Source organism: Schistocerca cancellata, chromosome 4 (assembly GCF_023864275.1).
Source record: "Schistocerca cancellata isolate TAMUIC-IGC-003103 chromosome 4, iqSchCanc2.1, whole genome shotgun sequence".
Taxonomy (NCBI): domain Eukaryota; kingdom Metazoa; phylum Arthropoda; class Insecta; order Orthoptera; family Acrididae; genus Schistocerca; species Schistocerca cancellata.
Window position 1 is genome coordinate 211,801,827 of NC_064629.1, and position 17,086 is coordinate 211,818,912.

General features: G+C 38.3%; 1 protein-coding gene across 1 annotated transcript in view; it reads left to right on the top strand.

The window, feature by feature from the left end:
* The window catches only part of LOC126183346 (HEAT repeat-containing protein 5B), a 268,954-nt gene that overhangs the window by 190,670 nt on the left and 61,198 nt on the right, over positions 1-17,086 (top strand). The window contains exons 25-28 of the mRNA XM_049925227.1: positions 12,835-13,086; positions 14,677-14,858; positions 15,522-15,767; positions 16,025-16,247. Of these exons, the coding sequence (XP_049781184.1) occupies positions 12,835-13,086; positions 14,677-14,858; positions 15,522-15,767; positions 16,025-16,247 (903 nt within the window). The remainder of the gene's footprint in view (positions 1-12,834; positions 13,087-14,676; positions 14,859-15,521; positions 15,768-16,024; positions 16,248-17,086) is intronic.

Sequence of the window (17,086 nt, forward strand, 5' to 3'; positions counted from 1 at the left end):
AATTATTATTAACTTTCGGTGATCACATGGGGAAGACCGGAGATCTGCTGGTAAGACCGTGTTAGCCTATTTATTGGAAGTAATAAACTGGATGTCTGGAGCATACAAAACGGCAGGTTCGTCCAGTGTAAATCAGACGTTCCCCACTGATCCCATGCAACACAGCGTAGTAAGCAGACACTGTCAATAATAATCAGTTAAATAATATGCGAACACACTTACTTTTGTTTAGTTCATGTATTAAATTCCTTCTCATACAGAATCTCATCAAGATGGCGACTAGCTCAACAATACATACATATACATCTTCGTTCTTTCACGGCTAATCGGCAAGCACTCCCCATTATTTTTCATAAGAGAAAACATAGATAGCAGAGAAGCTATTCCATGGAGTAAATGGACGCTCCAAGGAATAATAGGGCTTGAAACTACTTTGCATTGATAATCATCGTGTATTAAAGTTTAGGAATCGGTAAGGTAAGAAGAGATATTTTGAGATATGTACTTAGTTATATAATTTATAAAATTTCTGAAAATACCGCGGAGCGACCGCTACAAGAGACATTACATCATCCCTCGCAGCGAGCAAAGTTGATATGTATCCACTTTGCGATCTAGCTATTGGCTTAGCTAACTCGTTAGAATTTGTGGAACATACGTTCCTATAAATTTTAAGAAGTTAGTAAGATTTTTTGATTACAAGAATTGAAAGAGATTTGGTATAGGTAGCACCGATCTTCGTTACCTAGATACCTAGTTGTTGCTTTCACGTGTACTGGGGCATACCCACATCCCACATACACAACCAGGGAAGATGGACTTATATAATTGTTAATCAGGTCTACCTATTCAGGAACTGGCCTTCACAGGGAAACCCCAGAAAACCTGGAGGCTTAGACCCCAACTAGGTATCACTGATGATAGGAAAGACAGAATAATTTAGAAATTTGAGAGATATTCTAGAATTCATAGGAAAGATAAAATCTGCCTCATAGCCAAAAAAAAAAAAAAAAAAATCTTTACACATGCAAATTTTTACAATCTTCTGAAAAATTTTCTTCATCGATGTCTTGCTGAACTGCGGTGAAACTGATCGAACAGGAACATGGGACACGGCACGGAGGACAGGTGTCACATTGGCGTACCGGACATGAGACGTAACGGATTTGAGAGACCAGAAGGAACCTCAGGAACAGGTACTCATGATTGTGGCATGAAGCAATCGAAATTCGTCTAAGGAATGGTCAGCTATTAAAGATTCCTGGAAGAGAAGGGTTAGTCGAATTTCTCCAGATTCATTTTGAACTCAAATATGGACCTGATCCATCCAGTCTTCCATCTGAGGAATGGGAAAATCCATTTGTCATACTCTTTCCACACCTAAGTGTCTTAATCGATACTGTAGTTGCACAGTATCACAACTCCAGATTGGAAAACAATTTTTGAAAACATGGATAATTTCATCCATCTTCTTGAGTAAGCCAAAAGGTTCCAATCCTGGTTTTAATTTATTTTTTTTTCCAGGTGGAAGCAGATCTGAATCTTTCCTAATTTGGTTTCAAGTACGAATGTGGATAGCATGTCAGAATATTAAAAACTTTATTATTTGAGACAACTCCCCCCCCCCCCCCCCCGACCCCCCAAAAAAAAAAAATATATTTAAAAAGAAAGATGATGAGACTTACCAAACAAAAGTGCTGGCAGGTCGATAGACACACAAACAAACACAAACATACATACAAAATTCTAGCTTTCGCAACCAACGGTTGCCTCGTCAGGAAAGAGGGAAGGAGAAGGAAAGACAAAAGGATATGGGTTTCAAGGGAGAGGGTAAGGAGTCATTCCAATCCCGGGAGCGGAAAGACTTACCTTAGGGGGAAAAAAGGACAGGTATACACTTGCACACACACACATATCCATCCACACATACACAGACACAAGCAGACATTTGTAAAGGCAAAGAGTTTGGGCAGAGATGTCAGTCGGGACGGAAGTACAGAGGCAAAGATGATGTTGAAAGACAGGTGAGGTATGAGCGGCGGCAGATTGAAATTAGAAATTAGCGGAGATTGAGGCCTGGCGGATAGCGAGAAGAGAGGATATGCTGAAGGGCAAGTTCCCATCTCCGGAGTTCTGACAGGTTGGTGTTAGTGGGAAGTATCCAGATAACCCGGACGGTGTAACACTGTGCCAAGATGTGCTGGCCGTGCACCAAGGCATGTTTAGCCACAGGGTGATCCTCATTACCAACAAACACTGTCTGCCTGTGTCCATTCATGCGAATGGACAGTTTGTTGCTGGTCATTCCCACATAGAACGCTTCACAGTTTAGGCAGGTCAGTTGGTAAATCACGTGGGTGCTTTCACACGTGGCTCTGCCTTTGATCGTGTACACCTTCCGGGTTACAGGACTGGAATAGGTGGTGGTGGGAGGGTGCATGGGACAGGTTTTACACCGGGGGCGGTTACAGGGGTAGGAGCCAGAGCATAGGGAAGGTGGTTTGGGGATTTCATAGGGATGAACTAAGAGGTTACGAAGGTTAGGTGGACGGCGGAAAGACACTCTTGGTGGAGTGGGGAGGATTTCATGAAGGATGGATCTCATTTCAGGGCAGGATTTGAGGAAGTCGTATCCCTGCTGGAGAGCCACATTCAGAATCTGATCCAGTCCCGGAAAGTATCCTGTCACAAGTGGGGCACTTTTGGGGTTCTTCTGTGGAAGGTTCCGGGTTTGAGGAGATGAGGAAGTGGCTCTGGTTATTTGCTTCTGTACCAGGTCGGGAGGGTAGTTACGGGATGCAAAAGCTGTTTTCAGGTTGTTGGTGTAATGGTTCAAGGATTCCGGACTGGAGCAGATTCGTTTGCTACGAAGACCTAGGCTGTAGGGAAGGGACCGTTTGATGTGGAATGGGTGGCAGCTGTCATAATGGAGGTACTGTTGCTTGTTGGTGGGTTTGATGTGGACGGACGTGTGAAGCTGGCCATTGGACAGGTGGAGGTCAACGTCAAGGAAAGTGGCATGGGATTTAGAGTAGGACCAGGTGAATCTGATGGAACCAAAGGAGTTGAGGTTGGAGAGGAAATTCTGGAGTTCTTCTTCACTGTGAGTCCAGATCATGAAAATGTCATCAATAAATCTGTACCAAACTTTGGGTTGGCAGGCCTGGGTATATATATATCTTATTCATACATGATTACAATGAAATTTTGCTGAAAGAGAACGTTTAATTAAGTCTTGCTGCATGACCTCTCCAGCTGAAATTAATCTTTGTTAGTAGTGATTTATGATCAAATTTTTATCTTTTATACTCCGATTGCCGCATTTTCTCATGAACATATGAATGCAATATAACAATAAACAAATCCAACTGGAAAATGACACATTATTATAAATTCAATGAAGAACTTTCTTATTAACTCTAGTTTTATAAACACACACTAAGCTAGTTAATTAAATTCTCTTGAATAGAATTTAGCTCGCGCAAAAAAAAAAAAAAAAAAAAAAAAAAAAAAAAAAAAAAAAAAAAAAAAAAAAAAAAACCAGTGAGTCTTTACGTCTGTGGACAGTTGCAATCGATTCTAATTTCCTAACATGGTTCATTTGTTCTCCTGTGAACTGTCAGTTTACAAACACTAACCTCACACGCAAGTGCCGTATTTGATCATATAGTTTCAGTAAACTTATTATCACTGGAGATTAACACTCCCTGAATGTATATTATTTCACACGCACAAGCTTCTTTGGTGATCATCGCATAGACAGATAACCTGTAAGTCTTCCCAGCAGCAATAGCTACAGTTCCACTTACTTTTCTAAATATTCTTATACTATCACAGAAGCAATCGTTTACTGTTCATTAAACTATCACAGATGCTTGGCATGCTGTCATTTAACCTATCAAAGTAGCTGAGGCATACTGTCCTTTGCACTTCAATTCCTTTTTTTTTTTTTTTTTTCCAACACCCAAATACTTCATACAGACTTTTCATTTAATTTGAAACACTTTCCTTAAAAGTACCTCTTTAGGTCTACACGGGGAAATAATCCTTTTATTCTTCCAGAATCTGCATATGCTAATACATACGCACCAGGATTCGGTATATCAACTATTATATATGGACCTGTATAAATTAGATTCCATTTTCTGATGGTCTTCTTCAACCTTGATGACTTGATGTGTCTTCTTAAAAGAATTTTCTGTCCGATATTGAAAGTCTGAATCCGTTTGATGTTTCTATCATGGATTTCCTTTCGCTGTCTTGCTTTCTCCATAATATTAATGAGAGCATTGTGAATTTTTTCTTCCCATGACATTTTGGTGTCCTCGAGTTTAGGTAAGTTATCTACCCAAAAGTTTCTTTTATCTCTGAACATCAGTTCATTCGGGGTGAAGTTTGTAGAACTATGTGATAAATTGTTATAAATCTGCTCAAACTCGGTCAAATAGTTTATCCAGGTAGTTTGCTTATCATGACAGTATGTTCTCATGAATCTGTTTAGTTCTCGCAAAACCCGTTCAATTAAATTCCCTTGTGGATGGTAGCAAGATGTAAATATCTGTTTTATTCCTAGTTGTGATACTAATTTGCTCCATAAATACCCAGTAAATATCTTCGCATTGTCAGAAATTATAGATTTTGGAATCCCTGCATGAGGAATGTAGTCATTTACAAACTTTACTGCGGCAGCTCTTGCAGTTGCTGATTCTATAGGATATAGTTTAACATATTTTGTAAACACATCACAGAATCCAATAATGTACTTAACACCACCTCTGGCTCTAGGACGTGGTCCACAAATATCACATGATATAAGTGATCCTGGTGCTTCAGGTATTATTGAGTGAAGCGCAATTTTATTTCCCTTGTTGTCCAGCTTAGCCTTTTGACAGAGAACACATTTCTGTATGACTTTGTGCACTTTTCGCCTTATATTTGGGAAGTAACAATAATATCTAATCTTATTAGCACACTTTACAACACCAACATGAACCTAGGTCAAATGTGTAAACCAAATTAATTGTTCTTCATATTCTTCGGGTATGCAGACACACCACTTTGGATTCTCAGTCTTCCCAGATTTAAAAAATAAAATATTATTCACAAGCCGGTAGTATTCCAAATTTACTGTAGGATTTTGTTGATTGAATTGTCGTATTATAGCATTCCATCGCCGATCATTCTTCTGAAGCTGAGCCATTATCTTACATAAATGAATATGATATAACTTGTAATTATTTTCTTGAAGAAGAAGCACTGGAAATTCTGCCTTATTATTTACATCCATTTCAGGTGTTATTCCTTCTGGAGATCTTGACAACGCATCAGCTATAATATTTTCTTTTCCGGTTACATGCATAATTTGAAACTGATATTCTTGCAGTGCCAGTGTCCACCTTGACAAGTGAGGATGCAGCAACTTACAAGTTTGTAAAAAGGCTAGTGATTGGTGGTCACAATAAATGGTTATCCTTGAGCCATATACATAATAATTAAACCTTTTCAAAGACCAAATAACTGCCGAAGCTTCAAATTCCGTAGAGGTATATGCTCTTTCACAGGTGGATAAAACTCTGCTACCAAATGCAATTGGACAAAAGGTTTTTACACCATCAATATACCTAATTTGAAATAAACAAGATCCTAATCCCACATCTGATGAATCAGTGGCTAAATAGAATCCGACATTCATATCAGGGTGGTATAATAACGGAGCATTTATCAGTTGATCCTTAATTTCACAAAAAGCCTTTTCACAATCATTAGACCATTGCCATGGTATATCTTTCCTCAGGAGCCGGTTTAGTGCTTCAGAGTTCATTGCTTGAGTTTTAATAAATCGACGAAAAAATGAAGCCATGCCTATAAAGCCTTTCAGTTGTCTTCTGTTTCTTGGAGTTGGAAATTTTTTTATCGCACTAATCTTCGCTTCTGTTGGAAGAATGCCTTTTGCATTAATCATATGTCCTAAGAATTTAATTTCCTGTAGAAAAAATTGGGATTTTTTTTAGATTTGCAGTTATACCAATTTGTTTGAACACAGCAAAAATCCTCATAATAAGTTGTACATGTTCCTCCCAAGTTTTAGAGGCAATTAATAAATCGTCCACAAAAATTGTTATTCGACTACGTAGTTCTGGTCCAAGGGCATAGTCCAACGCAGAAATAAAAACTCCAGAGCTGATATTGAGACCAAATGGAATGACCTTGAACTGATAGCTTCTCCCTCCATATATAAAAGCAGTATATTTTCTTGAGTCCTTGTCTAACTGGACTTGCCAGAACGAACTTCTCAAATCAATACTGGTTAAATAGGATACATCTTGAAATTTCTGTATTAACTCATCGATGTTCTCCAGATGTGTGCGCACAGGTACTATAATTTTGTTAATTTCCCTTACATCTAATACCAATCGAACTTTTCCTCCTGGCTTTGGTACAACAAGCAACGGTTCAATAAGATTCCAGTTTCACATTTTTTGTATCTCTTCCTGAAGTGGTTGTTTTAATCGCCAGGGAATGGGATAGTGTGTGCGGCAAAATATCTTATGGGGCCTAATCTGTAATGTACAAACATATCCTCTAATAATTCTGGGATTTTCATCGAAAACTGACTCATATTCTGTTAATATATTGAATAATTGTTCCCTCTGACTATCTGTTAGGCAATCTGACTCAGCAATCTTCTGTTTGACTATTTGTCTGAAATCCTCTACTTGAATTGACTTGATCGGTAGTCGGTACATATTATTATTTTCAGCACAAATCAACTGCACAGCAGCACCACGGAAATATCGCTCATACACTGCCTCCTTTCTCAGTAAGATCAGTGTAACAAATTGATCTTCGATTTTAAAATGCACCTTTCCTTCTACCAAGTCCAACTTGCAATTGCAGGCTTGCAAAGTTCCAATGCCAAGAATACAATCTACTAACAACTTTTCGACTACAAGGAATGTGCATTGTTTAGCTACATTTCCCAATTTTATCTCTATAAGCGTTTGTATCTTGACGTTCAGGGATTTTGCTCCCACTGCACCTATAACTCGGCATTTTTGTACTGGTAGGACAGGGATTTTCTTAATTTTACTAATTCTGCAGAACAAAGTTCCGGATACTACGTCTGTAGATGAAGCTGTGTCCAATACAACATTGGTTAAAATTCCTCCCACTTCTGTGATGATCTCAGACACAGGAACCCTTTTATCTTCCACTACACAAGCCTGTAAGTCTCTCGTCAATTCATCTGTCTTTAATTCGCCTTCATTATATCTCAAAATTGCCACGGAATTAATTTCGTTTAAAACAGATTTGCCCTTTTGTATTCCCCGACCGACTTTACGGAGCATAAAGCGGCCCTCTTCAGTTTAAATGTAGATTATTATTTCCTATTGAATCGTCTACTACTTCTGTTATGATTGGTTGTTGTTGACTGGTTGTGTTATTTGCTTCAAACCGAGGGTCAGAATTTCTGTACGCATTATTATTGTTCGAAAACTGCTGATTCTGATAATCTCTAGCATTTCCAAACATTGGGTTGTATCTGTGGCCTGTTTGATTGTCTCTGAACCTGCTCCTTGCAGCACTGTTGTTGAAATTTCCATTTCCGTTGCAATTGTTTCCGTTGAATCTATGACTATTCCTAGTATAATAATTATTAAATCCGTTTCCATTCCGGTTTGCGTTTGGCACCTCAATCGCTCTCCTCTGCATAACTGGTTGTATTGGCCGATGTTCATCTTCTTCGATCATATCTATAGTGTCAAGCATAGTCATGAAAGAGTCAAGGTCATGCTCATTAATATACAGCATTCTATTTCTGATGCTGGCCAGAAGTCGAGATTTTAATATGCCAATCACGTCTTGTAAAGGCATAGGCTTACCCCAATACCGCGATTTGTTTATATATTTCTCAAAGTATTTCTTTAAAGACCCACGTGGAAAGGAAAAAGGTTCCGGGCATAATACCTCCTGCCTTAAACGTTCTTGTACTCCTTCGGACCAGTATTTGGATAAAAATGCTCGTTCAAAATCTTCATGTGTGTCCCAAGTTGATATCATATCAGATGCCCATATAGCTCCTGACCCCTGAATATAACCGGTCACGAAACTAACCTTTTGCCACTCACTCCAATTTTTTGGCAATACTCCCCTAAAACTTCTTATAAACACTACAGGATGAACATCTTTCTTGTCTGGGTTGTAGATCTGGAATTGACGTTGTTTCAGCATTTTCTCCCCAGTATTGCTTTTACAATTACAGTCATTATGACTACCCTCATAGTGTTGTGATTGATGTTGATTGCAAAAACGAACGTGTGCATTAATGTCCCTTTCTGCACTTGATCGGTTAAATAATGTAGCTTCATTGATAGATCTTGTTATGGGTTCATTTCCTTGCGTGGAACGCAAATCTTCTTGAGATAGGTTTAAAGATCTCTCAATGTTTTCTTTCCATTGTTTAAGTTCTTCGCCTGGTTGTTCTCTGGCTTCTCGCAAACCTTTATTAAATAAATTTTCTTCAGAACTCTCGGTCATAGATTGTATAGCTGCTCTGACTGTATGTTCAATATTGTCTGAAGAAATGCTTTGCCTTTCCAAACTTAACTGCGAGAATTTTCCCGCAAGAATGTTTACCTTATGATCAACCTCGTATTGTCTCTCCTTTATGTTATTTATGGATTTATCCAAATTTTGGATGTCCTTCGGAATCTTGTCTTGTGATTGTCTCGAATCCTGCATATCTGCTGACATCTCATTTACTTGTTGCTTTAATTCATCTTGAACTTCAACTAATACCGGAATTACCGCCATAGAACACTGCATCTGTTCTTGTGCTTGAACTATCTGTGGGATTGACTCGACCTGCTCTTTAATAGTATCAAGCTTAGTAGCAACATACTCGGTTAGCTCTAGGCGTAACTTCTTCGCATTTTCATTACACTGTTGAGTGACTTGCTCAATTTGAGCAGCTAATTTTAATTCTGTCTTTTCATTCTGAATTTTCAATTCTTCCGCAGTTTTATTTAATTTATCATCAAGTTTCTGAAACCTCTCTACTAATTTATTATTTAATTCCACTTGATTAGCTTCTAATTGCTCATTCAACTTTGTTTGATTAGCTAGTAATTGCGCCTGGACTTTCACTTGGTTGGCTGCTAATTGTTCCACTTTCACTTGATTGGCTGCTAATTGTTCCACTTTCACTTGATTAGCTGCTAATTGTTCCACTTTCACTTGATTAGCTGCTAATTGTTCCACTTTCACTTGATTAGCTGCTAATTGTTCATTCATTTCCCTTTTAGTCTCTATTTGCGCTTTAGTTAAGTCTGTTAGATTTTTTGCCATGTCCCTTTTAGTCTCTATTTGCACTTTAGTTAAGTCTGTTACATTTTTGGCTAACAGTGTTAACTGCTACACGATTACAGTCAATGGGTTTATTTCGTCCTGCTCAGATGACATCGAAACACTTAAGCTTTGTTGTGGGGCCTGATTAATGTTGCCGCTAGGCACTACTTCAGTTAAGCTAGTGTCTAATATTTCACTAACCTCAGAAGAAACAGCTGAGGGCTGTTGTGATTTGCTCTGCTGTTGCATTGCCATTTTACAAGCCGCCCTAGTAAGAACCATTAATACACAGAACAATAAATATATAAAGTCACTCGCATCTGAGTTAATAATGTCACTGAACTAAACTTTGCATAATACTTACTTATAATAAACACTTCCTATCTAACGTTCAACCCATCAGTCAGTCAATCAATCTGATTCAAAAATATTCAAAGTCCACCTTTAGAAATTTAAATAGTTATTCTAAATTTCTATCTACAAAAATTTAATTGTATATTGTCTGGCCTGAACGACGTTCTCGTAGGTTGTGGCGAGATTGTGACTTCTGGAAAAGGCCTCATTTTCTTTTCTCTCGTGCACATGCAACATAAAATTCACACAATGTTTAAGTAATGCTGAAAAATGTGTCCTGTCACAGTGAAGCCAAATTTAATATTTTTGTGGGATCTAAAATTTAAAAACCTCTCTCACACCGGCCTGATTTAGCTTCACTGATCAGAATAGTAAAAAACATGCGTATACTAAGGGAATTTTCATTCACAAAGCAGGCTTATCACATTCACACAGTTGAATACTGTTCTATCCTGATTAAATTGAACTTAACTTAAATTCCATAAGGCAGTGAAGCAATTTCGAAGTCTCGGTGCGACGAAAATTGTCAGTCAATCTCCTAAAAACATTTGTAATAGTTATTAACTTTTGGTGATCACATGGGGAAGACCGGAGATCTGCTGGTAAGACCGTGTTAGCCTATTTATTGGAAGTAATAAACTGGATGTCTTGAGCATACAAAACGGCAGGTTCGTCCAGAGTAAATCAGACATTCCCCACTGATCCCGTGCAACACAGCTTAGTAAGCAGACACTGTCAATAATAATCAGTTAAATAATACGCGAACACACTTACTTTTGTTTAGTTCATGTATTAAATTCCTTCTCATACAGAATCTCATCAAGATGGCGACTAGCTCAACAATACATACATATACATCTTCGTTCTTTCACGGCTAATCGGCAAGCACTCCCCATTCTTTTTCATAAGAGAAAACATAGATAGCAGAGAAGCTATTCCATGGAGTAAATGGACGCTCCAAGGAATAATAGGGCTTGAAACTACTTTGCATTGATAATCATTGTATATTAAAATTTAGGAATCGGTAAGGTAAGAAGAGATATTTTGAGATCTGTACTGAGTTATATAATTCATAAAATTTCTGAAAATATCACGGAGAGGCCACTGCAAGAGACATTACACAAAGGAGAAGCCTGATTCTCAACATTACACTGTCTTCACTGATGGCATGTTGACAAGAGCTTAATTGAGGGACTGTGAGCAGTCAGTGCATGAATCGGCTAGATCTTGGTGACAGAAACTGTCCTCAGTGTTCCTGGGGTTTCCTTATTCTCCAGCAAGAGGTATGCTGCCATCAAGTAACTTGTGCGCCTCCTGGTGGTCTGGGGCTATACTTGAAAATCCCGTGTGACTGCTACGGACCACGTGAGCATAGCTTTCCGTGACTCACGCATTATAGCCATTGTGCATGTTGTGGCTGGCATCCCTGAGCATTGTAGCAGCAGTGGTCTAAGATTTTTATTGTTGCATGTTCAGCTCATTTATGAACCATTGATAGCTTTAGTAATGAATATAAATTTAATTTTTTCTTAAAGTGTTGTAGTCAAGTACATTACTCAAATTGCAATGGATTATTTATGATTAATATGTAAAATACCCAAGAAAGTTTTGCACTGCCCTTATGGCCTGCATAATTTTTTAATTGGACACCCCATTTTCAATAATCTGTTCACCACAGTAACAGAGGTAAAAGTATACCTCCAGTCTCAGTGCAGTCTTGCAGGCAGCACTGTGTGTGCAGTTGTGAACTGGACAGTGCAGCTTGTGTACATATGCCACTTAATGGGAAGAAAGTTATATACCACGGCAATGTTACTTGAACATTAAACTGTTATGAGACACTAACCATAGAGTATCTGCCTTCTGGTTGTTGCTAGTGATCAGTAACACCACTTGGTAACCACTACCAACAAATTGCAGTTCTTTGGTACCCCAAGGAGAATGCAATGAAACTACACACTTCCTTCTGAGGGCACCTGGAGGACCGTGTTGCCCCAGAAAGTTCACAACAGTCTCCACACAATGAATTTTTCCTCCATTACAACAGCTGTACAAACCATATAGCGCAGTGGTGTGCAAAAAAATGTGGATGAGGGAAAACTCCTAATGGAACATGAATCAATGTCATTGGGTTCTGTTCACCGCTGACTGGAGGATTTGTCTGATGATGAAGAAGGGTTTTGAGGTGGCCAGGTGCCTGATGCACATCTCAGGAGTGCGTCCCAATGGTTCAGCAGAGTCCATTTCTACAGTCAGCATTTTGACAATGTGTTTGTGTTTTAAAAATGTAATGAATGAGCAAACTACACCCACCTTGTTAACACCTTCCTCCTAGAGCCAGGAATCAATGGAATGAATTGGAAAGACCTGTAGCACATGAACACAATTGAACATGCTGTGGACAAGTTTCAACTTGCAGTGCAATTTCGCAGGTAATCTCTGACACACTTGATGATGTCAGGAGGTCTGTCGTCAAAGAAAGAGACATGCTTGAGCAGTAACATCTTGATTACATTCTGTCCAGCATGCCAAAGAGGATCTGACCATGTTACAGTGTGTAGTATAGAGCAGTATGATGCTGTTTGTTACCCAGTATCAGATTTTGATTTCATTGATGTGTGAAGATCTGCACTTTCAAACAGATTGCTTTTATTCTGCTATTTTTTTAATTTCAAAGTAAAGCTCATTTTTTCCCATAAAAGTATTTTAAGATATTCAGATGCACAGAACTTTTCTTTGAGCAGGTGAGGTGCAGTTGGAAACACCACATATTATTCTCATTGGTCACATTTGTAAATCAATTCTTTCTTCCTAAGTGATGAGTCATCCCCAGAAAATTATGCCATAAGGCATCAATTTTATGAAGAACAAACATAATTATTTGAGAAGCTTTGTAAAATGTTTCTCCTAGTGTTATGTTCTGTTCTGCTTTGTTTTGTAAGAATGAATGCTTCGTTAAATACATGCATTTTCTCCTCTCTGTTTTGTGTGTATCTGTTTCAACTACTTCATGAAGCCACCACAATAAGAAAAAGGGCATACAAGTATTTTGTCAAAAGTTTATTCCATTTGCCCCAAATATGCCATACTGTAATTTCTGAAATGTCGCATTTCCTCATTTGCTTTCCACAGAATCAAGTATAGGAGAAGAGGTCATAAATGTGGCTGTGTCAACTGAAGGAGAAGATATTGAAGGGGATGATGACCAACTAAAGTTCCATGCTGAAGATGACCAGGTGACTCATCCTGCTGTTCAACCCCGATGGCCAACTAGAGTTTTTGCTGCAGAATGTGTTCAGAGAATTATCATAGCTTGTGAGGGCAATAAAGCAGCTCATTTTGATCTTGCATTGGCCAAGGAAATGCAGCTTACTAAAAACAGAGGTACTGTGATCATTTAAGTCATGGTGTGTTATAATCATTGTGTGTGTAAATAGTGTTTCTGTCCTTTAAATCTGAATATACTTTTTTCTTGAACGTGTCTGGTGTTAACAAAAGCAATATTATATATAATATTATGAAATAGTATTAGTGAATTTTGAATTTTGTGAAGTGATGCTGAACTTCACTATAAATGCAAAATCTATGTGGGAAGTAGTACTATATCTTGCAGTAGTATATGTCACATTTCATCCAAATCCAACTTTTATTGACATTGACAACTGTCACTAAAACCCAAGTGTATTGGAATTCGAGTGTTAGAATGCCAAGCTCCCTTTAAAAGCCTTCAGATGATTTTTGATTATTGACTCAACTGCTTACTTTTCCAGAATAAGCTCAATTCAACAGTTAACATCTCCAAGTGGTTGATCTAATTAAAGATGGCATTACTTGAAATGCCAGGTGTTTGATCACATCATATAACGTTGATAGACATGTGCAAAGCATTTGAAAAATGGTGTCTACAGTTCAAGAATGCAGTGACACAACCGTACCAATTATCTGTAAGTTACAGAGCTGGTATTATAATCCTGGATGGGGTTGTATGTTCAGATCGTGCTATCATCTGGAATTTTGGTTATTCTGTTGTCACATTTGCCTTAGCTGCATACTTTTTTCCTCAGACTTGCCCCCAATAGTCCAAGTAACAGTATTTGATACAAATGTCTACATTAATTTGAGGGCCCTGTATGGTCATGAACGAAAGTTCATCATATGCTGTACTTCTCTGAATGCTCTTCTGCTTGCCTAACACACAAGCCCAGCGGACAGTATTTCAGACTGTCATATTCCACCGGAAGCCTACGTTTTGGCATTGCATATGATGAAGGCATTTGAAATGACGCTCACTCTTAGGCTGAAGAAGGTAAGGGAATTAAGTCAACTGTGTGCTTTTCATAGGAACAAACTAGATGTTTGTCGTATGTGATTTAGAGGAAAAACAGAAACCTAACTGGATGGCTGAATTGTGATTTGAACCATTGATCTCCTGAATTTGAGTCCAATTTCATAACCACTGGACTACCTCACTTGACCACCAAAAGAAAATTACTTGCTGGCCTAGAAATGGATCAGTAATATGATAGTTTAAAGAACTTGTAGTAACACACTGTAATGTAATTTGCATCTTGTTAATATTTTACTCGATATTCGTGGGAGGATTTGTGGTTTGCCATGAAGACTGATTAGGTCACGGGAGGAAGAGGACACAGTATTACGTGTGTGTGTGTGTGTGTGTGTGTGTGTGTGTGTGTGTGTGTGTGTGTGCGTGCGCGCGCATGCACGAGAGAGAGAGAGAGAGAGAGAGAGAGAGAGAGAGAGAGAGTTTTCTCTAGTTCGAGAAAAGATCGATTCTGAAAGATAGCAAGTTTTCTGTCCTTCTGTTTGTCCCTGTTGACAACTCATCACTTATGTTCATTAACTATTTTCATAGAACTAAATGTGATATTGACAGCCGTTAATCAAGTGTGCTAAGCTGAGCTATTCATGTAAAACAATTCACGTAATGACTTGGAGTGTTAATTTTGGTTCCAGGTGATTACTTGGTTCTACATCTGTCTGACCTTGTGAGAATGGCTTTTATGGCAGCAACCAGTGACTCTGATCCATTGAGACTAGAAGGTCTTAAAACTCTTCAAGAGATTATTGATAAGTTTGCGAAAGTCCCAGAGCCAGAATTTCCTGGCCATCTTCTCCTAGAACAATTTCAAGCTCAGGTAATTTCAGTAGCAGTTCTGCTCACAGCACATAAATTCTTCTGTATTACAGTTCAGCAAGCTCCTATCCTTTTTATACGATTTTATATGATTGACAGAAGTAAAAGTTTTTTGTATTTATGTTTCTATTTTAGTACCATCCATTAAGACAACCCCAAGGATTATCTTAAAACTGGGATGCAATTCTTTAGCTATATTTAACTATTATAGGAATTCACAACTGTTTCTTTTGTATTTCATCAAGGTTAAAATTTAAACTGTTCATTTTGATAGAAAACTGCAGCTACAGCAGTAAATTGTGTGTGAACAAAATATCATAGTTGTAAAGCAGAGTTGAAATAATTTAGGATGTAGAGATAGAAATAAACATAAAGATAATGAGAATCAGCAACTGGACAAAGAACCAAAAGGATGGTAATGAAACTGGATGTGGAGGTACTCTGTAACAGGATACAACATGTAGTGTGTCCACTACTTATTTTGGGAAGATTGTAATGAACATTTCATTATAAAATTGTGTGTATAGTGTACGCTGCATGCAGCTCTTTTAAAGTAGCATGATAATATTATAGTTGGTTTGGTATTAAAAAAGAGTTCTGATGACTTTGATGCTGAATGATTGTGCAAGTGCAGTAAGTCTTAGATGCTACATATTTGCAACAGGTTGGTGCTGCACTGAGACCAGCATTTGCTCCTGAGACACCATCACATGTAACTGCAGCAGCATGTGAAGTGTGCAGCGCATGGATAGGCAGTGGCGTCGCAAGAGACCTGAATGATCTTCGCCGCGTTCATCAGCTTCTTGTTTCAAGCTTGACCAAGCTACACCAGGACTCTGGAACAGCACAGCTGTACAATGAAAGCCTTGCAACTCTTGAGCGTCTCTCCATCCTCAAAGCATGGGCAGAAGTAAGAGCAGCATAATTCATCAATACGTAGTTGTCACTTTTTCTCAGTACCGATTTTTAGTAGAATCCTCACTGGGACTGTAGAACAACAGAGAATTGTACGTACAAATCCTTATGTAGAAATTTATAGTAATTATTATCTAATGTCTCTTTACTGTTCCAATTGAACAGATTTTCTTTTGTCATTGCTGGCTGTAATGAAGTGAGTAATTTTGGTTTATCTGATCCAAGTACTCATTGGGCATTTGTTCGTTATAGGTTTATATAGTTGCCATGGTTGGGGATAACTCAGCACCAGAGAAAATGGATGCAAGTTTTGCTTCATCTGACACGATGCATGAAAGCAGAAGTGAGGATGACTTTGGTGAATTTGAATTTCGTGGAGAAAGTCTTCTTACACTTGTACAACCGGAACTAATCAGTTTGTCACATTACTGGCTTGCAGCTCTGAGAGACCATGCATTACTCTCACTTCCCTCAGGTAAATATAATAAATGTAGGACCTATATGGCATATTAAAATACTAATGGGAAGTAGAAGTGGTTTTAATTTTTAGGTACAATCATAAGTTATTTGTAGGCAACAAATAATTACGTACCATATACACTAAAAACAGAAACTAGAACAGTGCTGATAACAACATGAAACGGCTAAAGTTGGATCTTGAGCTTTAAAATTTATAGGTCCTTTCATTGAAGTCTAAGAAAAAGTTACAACAATCCCCTTCTCTTCTTAGCTGAATGACATCCTAAATATTTGTCTGTACCATGGTCCCAAGCTTCAGGTCTTCACGATGTGCTCGATTCCAACAGACAGTGCTAACTATAAGATTGTCAGCAAGGAAACTGCTAATCAAGGGACCTGAGTCAACTCTGCTTTACTATAATAATGTAATATTTTTCAATAAGAATTGGCAGCCTTGGTGTATAAAAGTGATTGATTACATGCAGATAAAATAAGGGGCATTCAAATGAAACTTGGTGACTAGTGTAAAGTAATGGTAACGATTTTATCAACTCAAACATGATACACGGTACACATACTCAAAAATAGTTGCCAAAACTGTTGGCACAGTTTTCCCATTGTGACACTAGCCAGTCGGTTCCATCCTTGAAGAAGCAAATAGGCTGCTGTTGGATTCAGGCCTGGGCCCAGTCACACACTTCGTCATCCATTGTGAATCAATGTCCGCAAATAGTTTGTTTTAGAGATCCAAACACATGAAAGTCACACAATGAAAGGTCAGGACTGTACGGTATACGTTCCAGCAGTTTCCCACCAAAATGGCTGCAATGTCGTTTTCACCACATTGGCCATGTG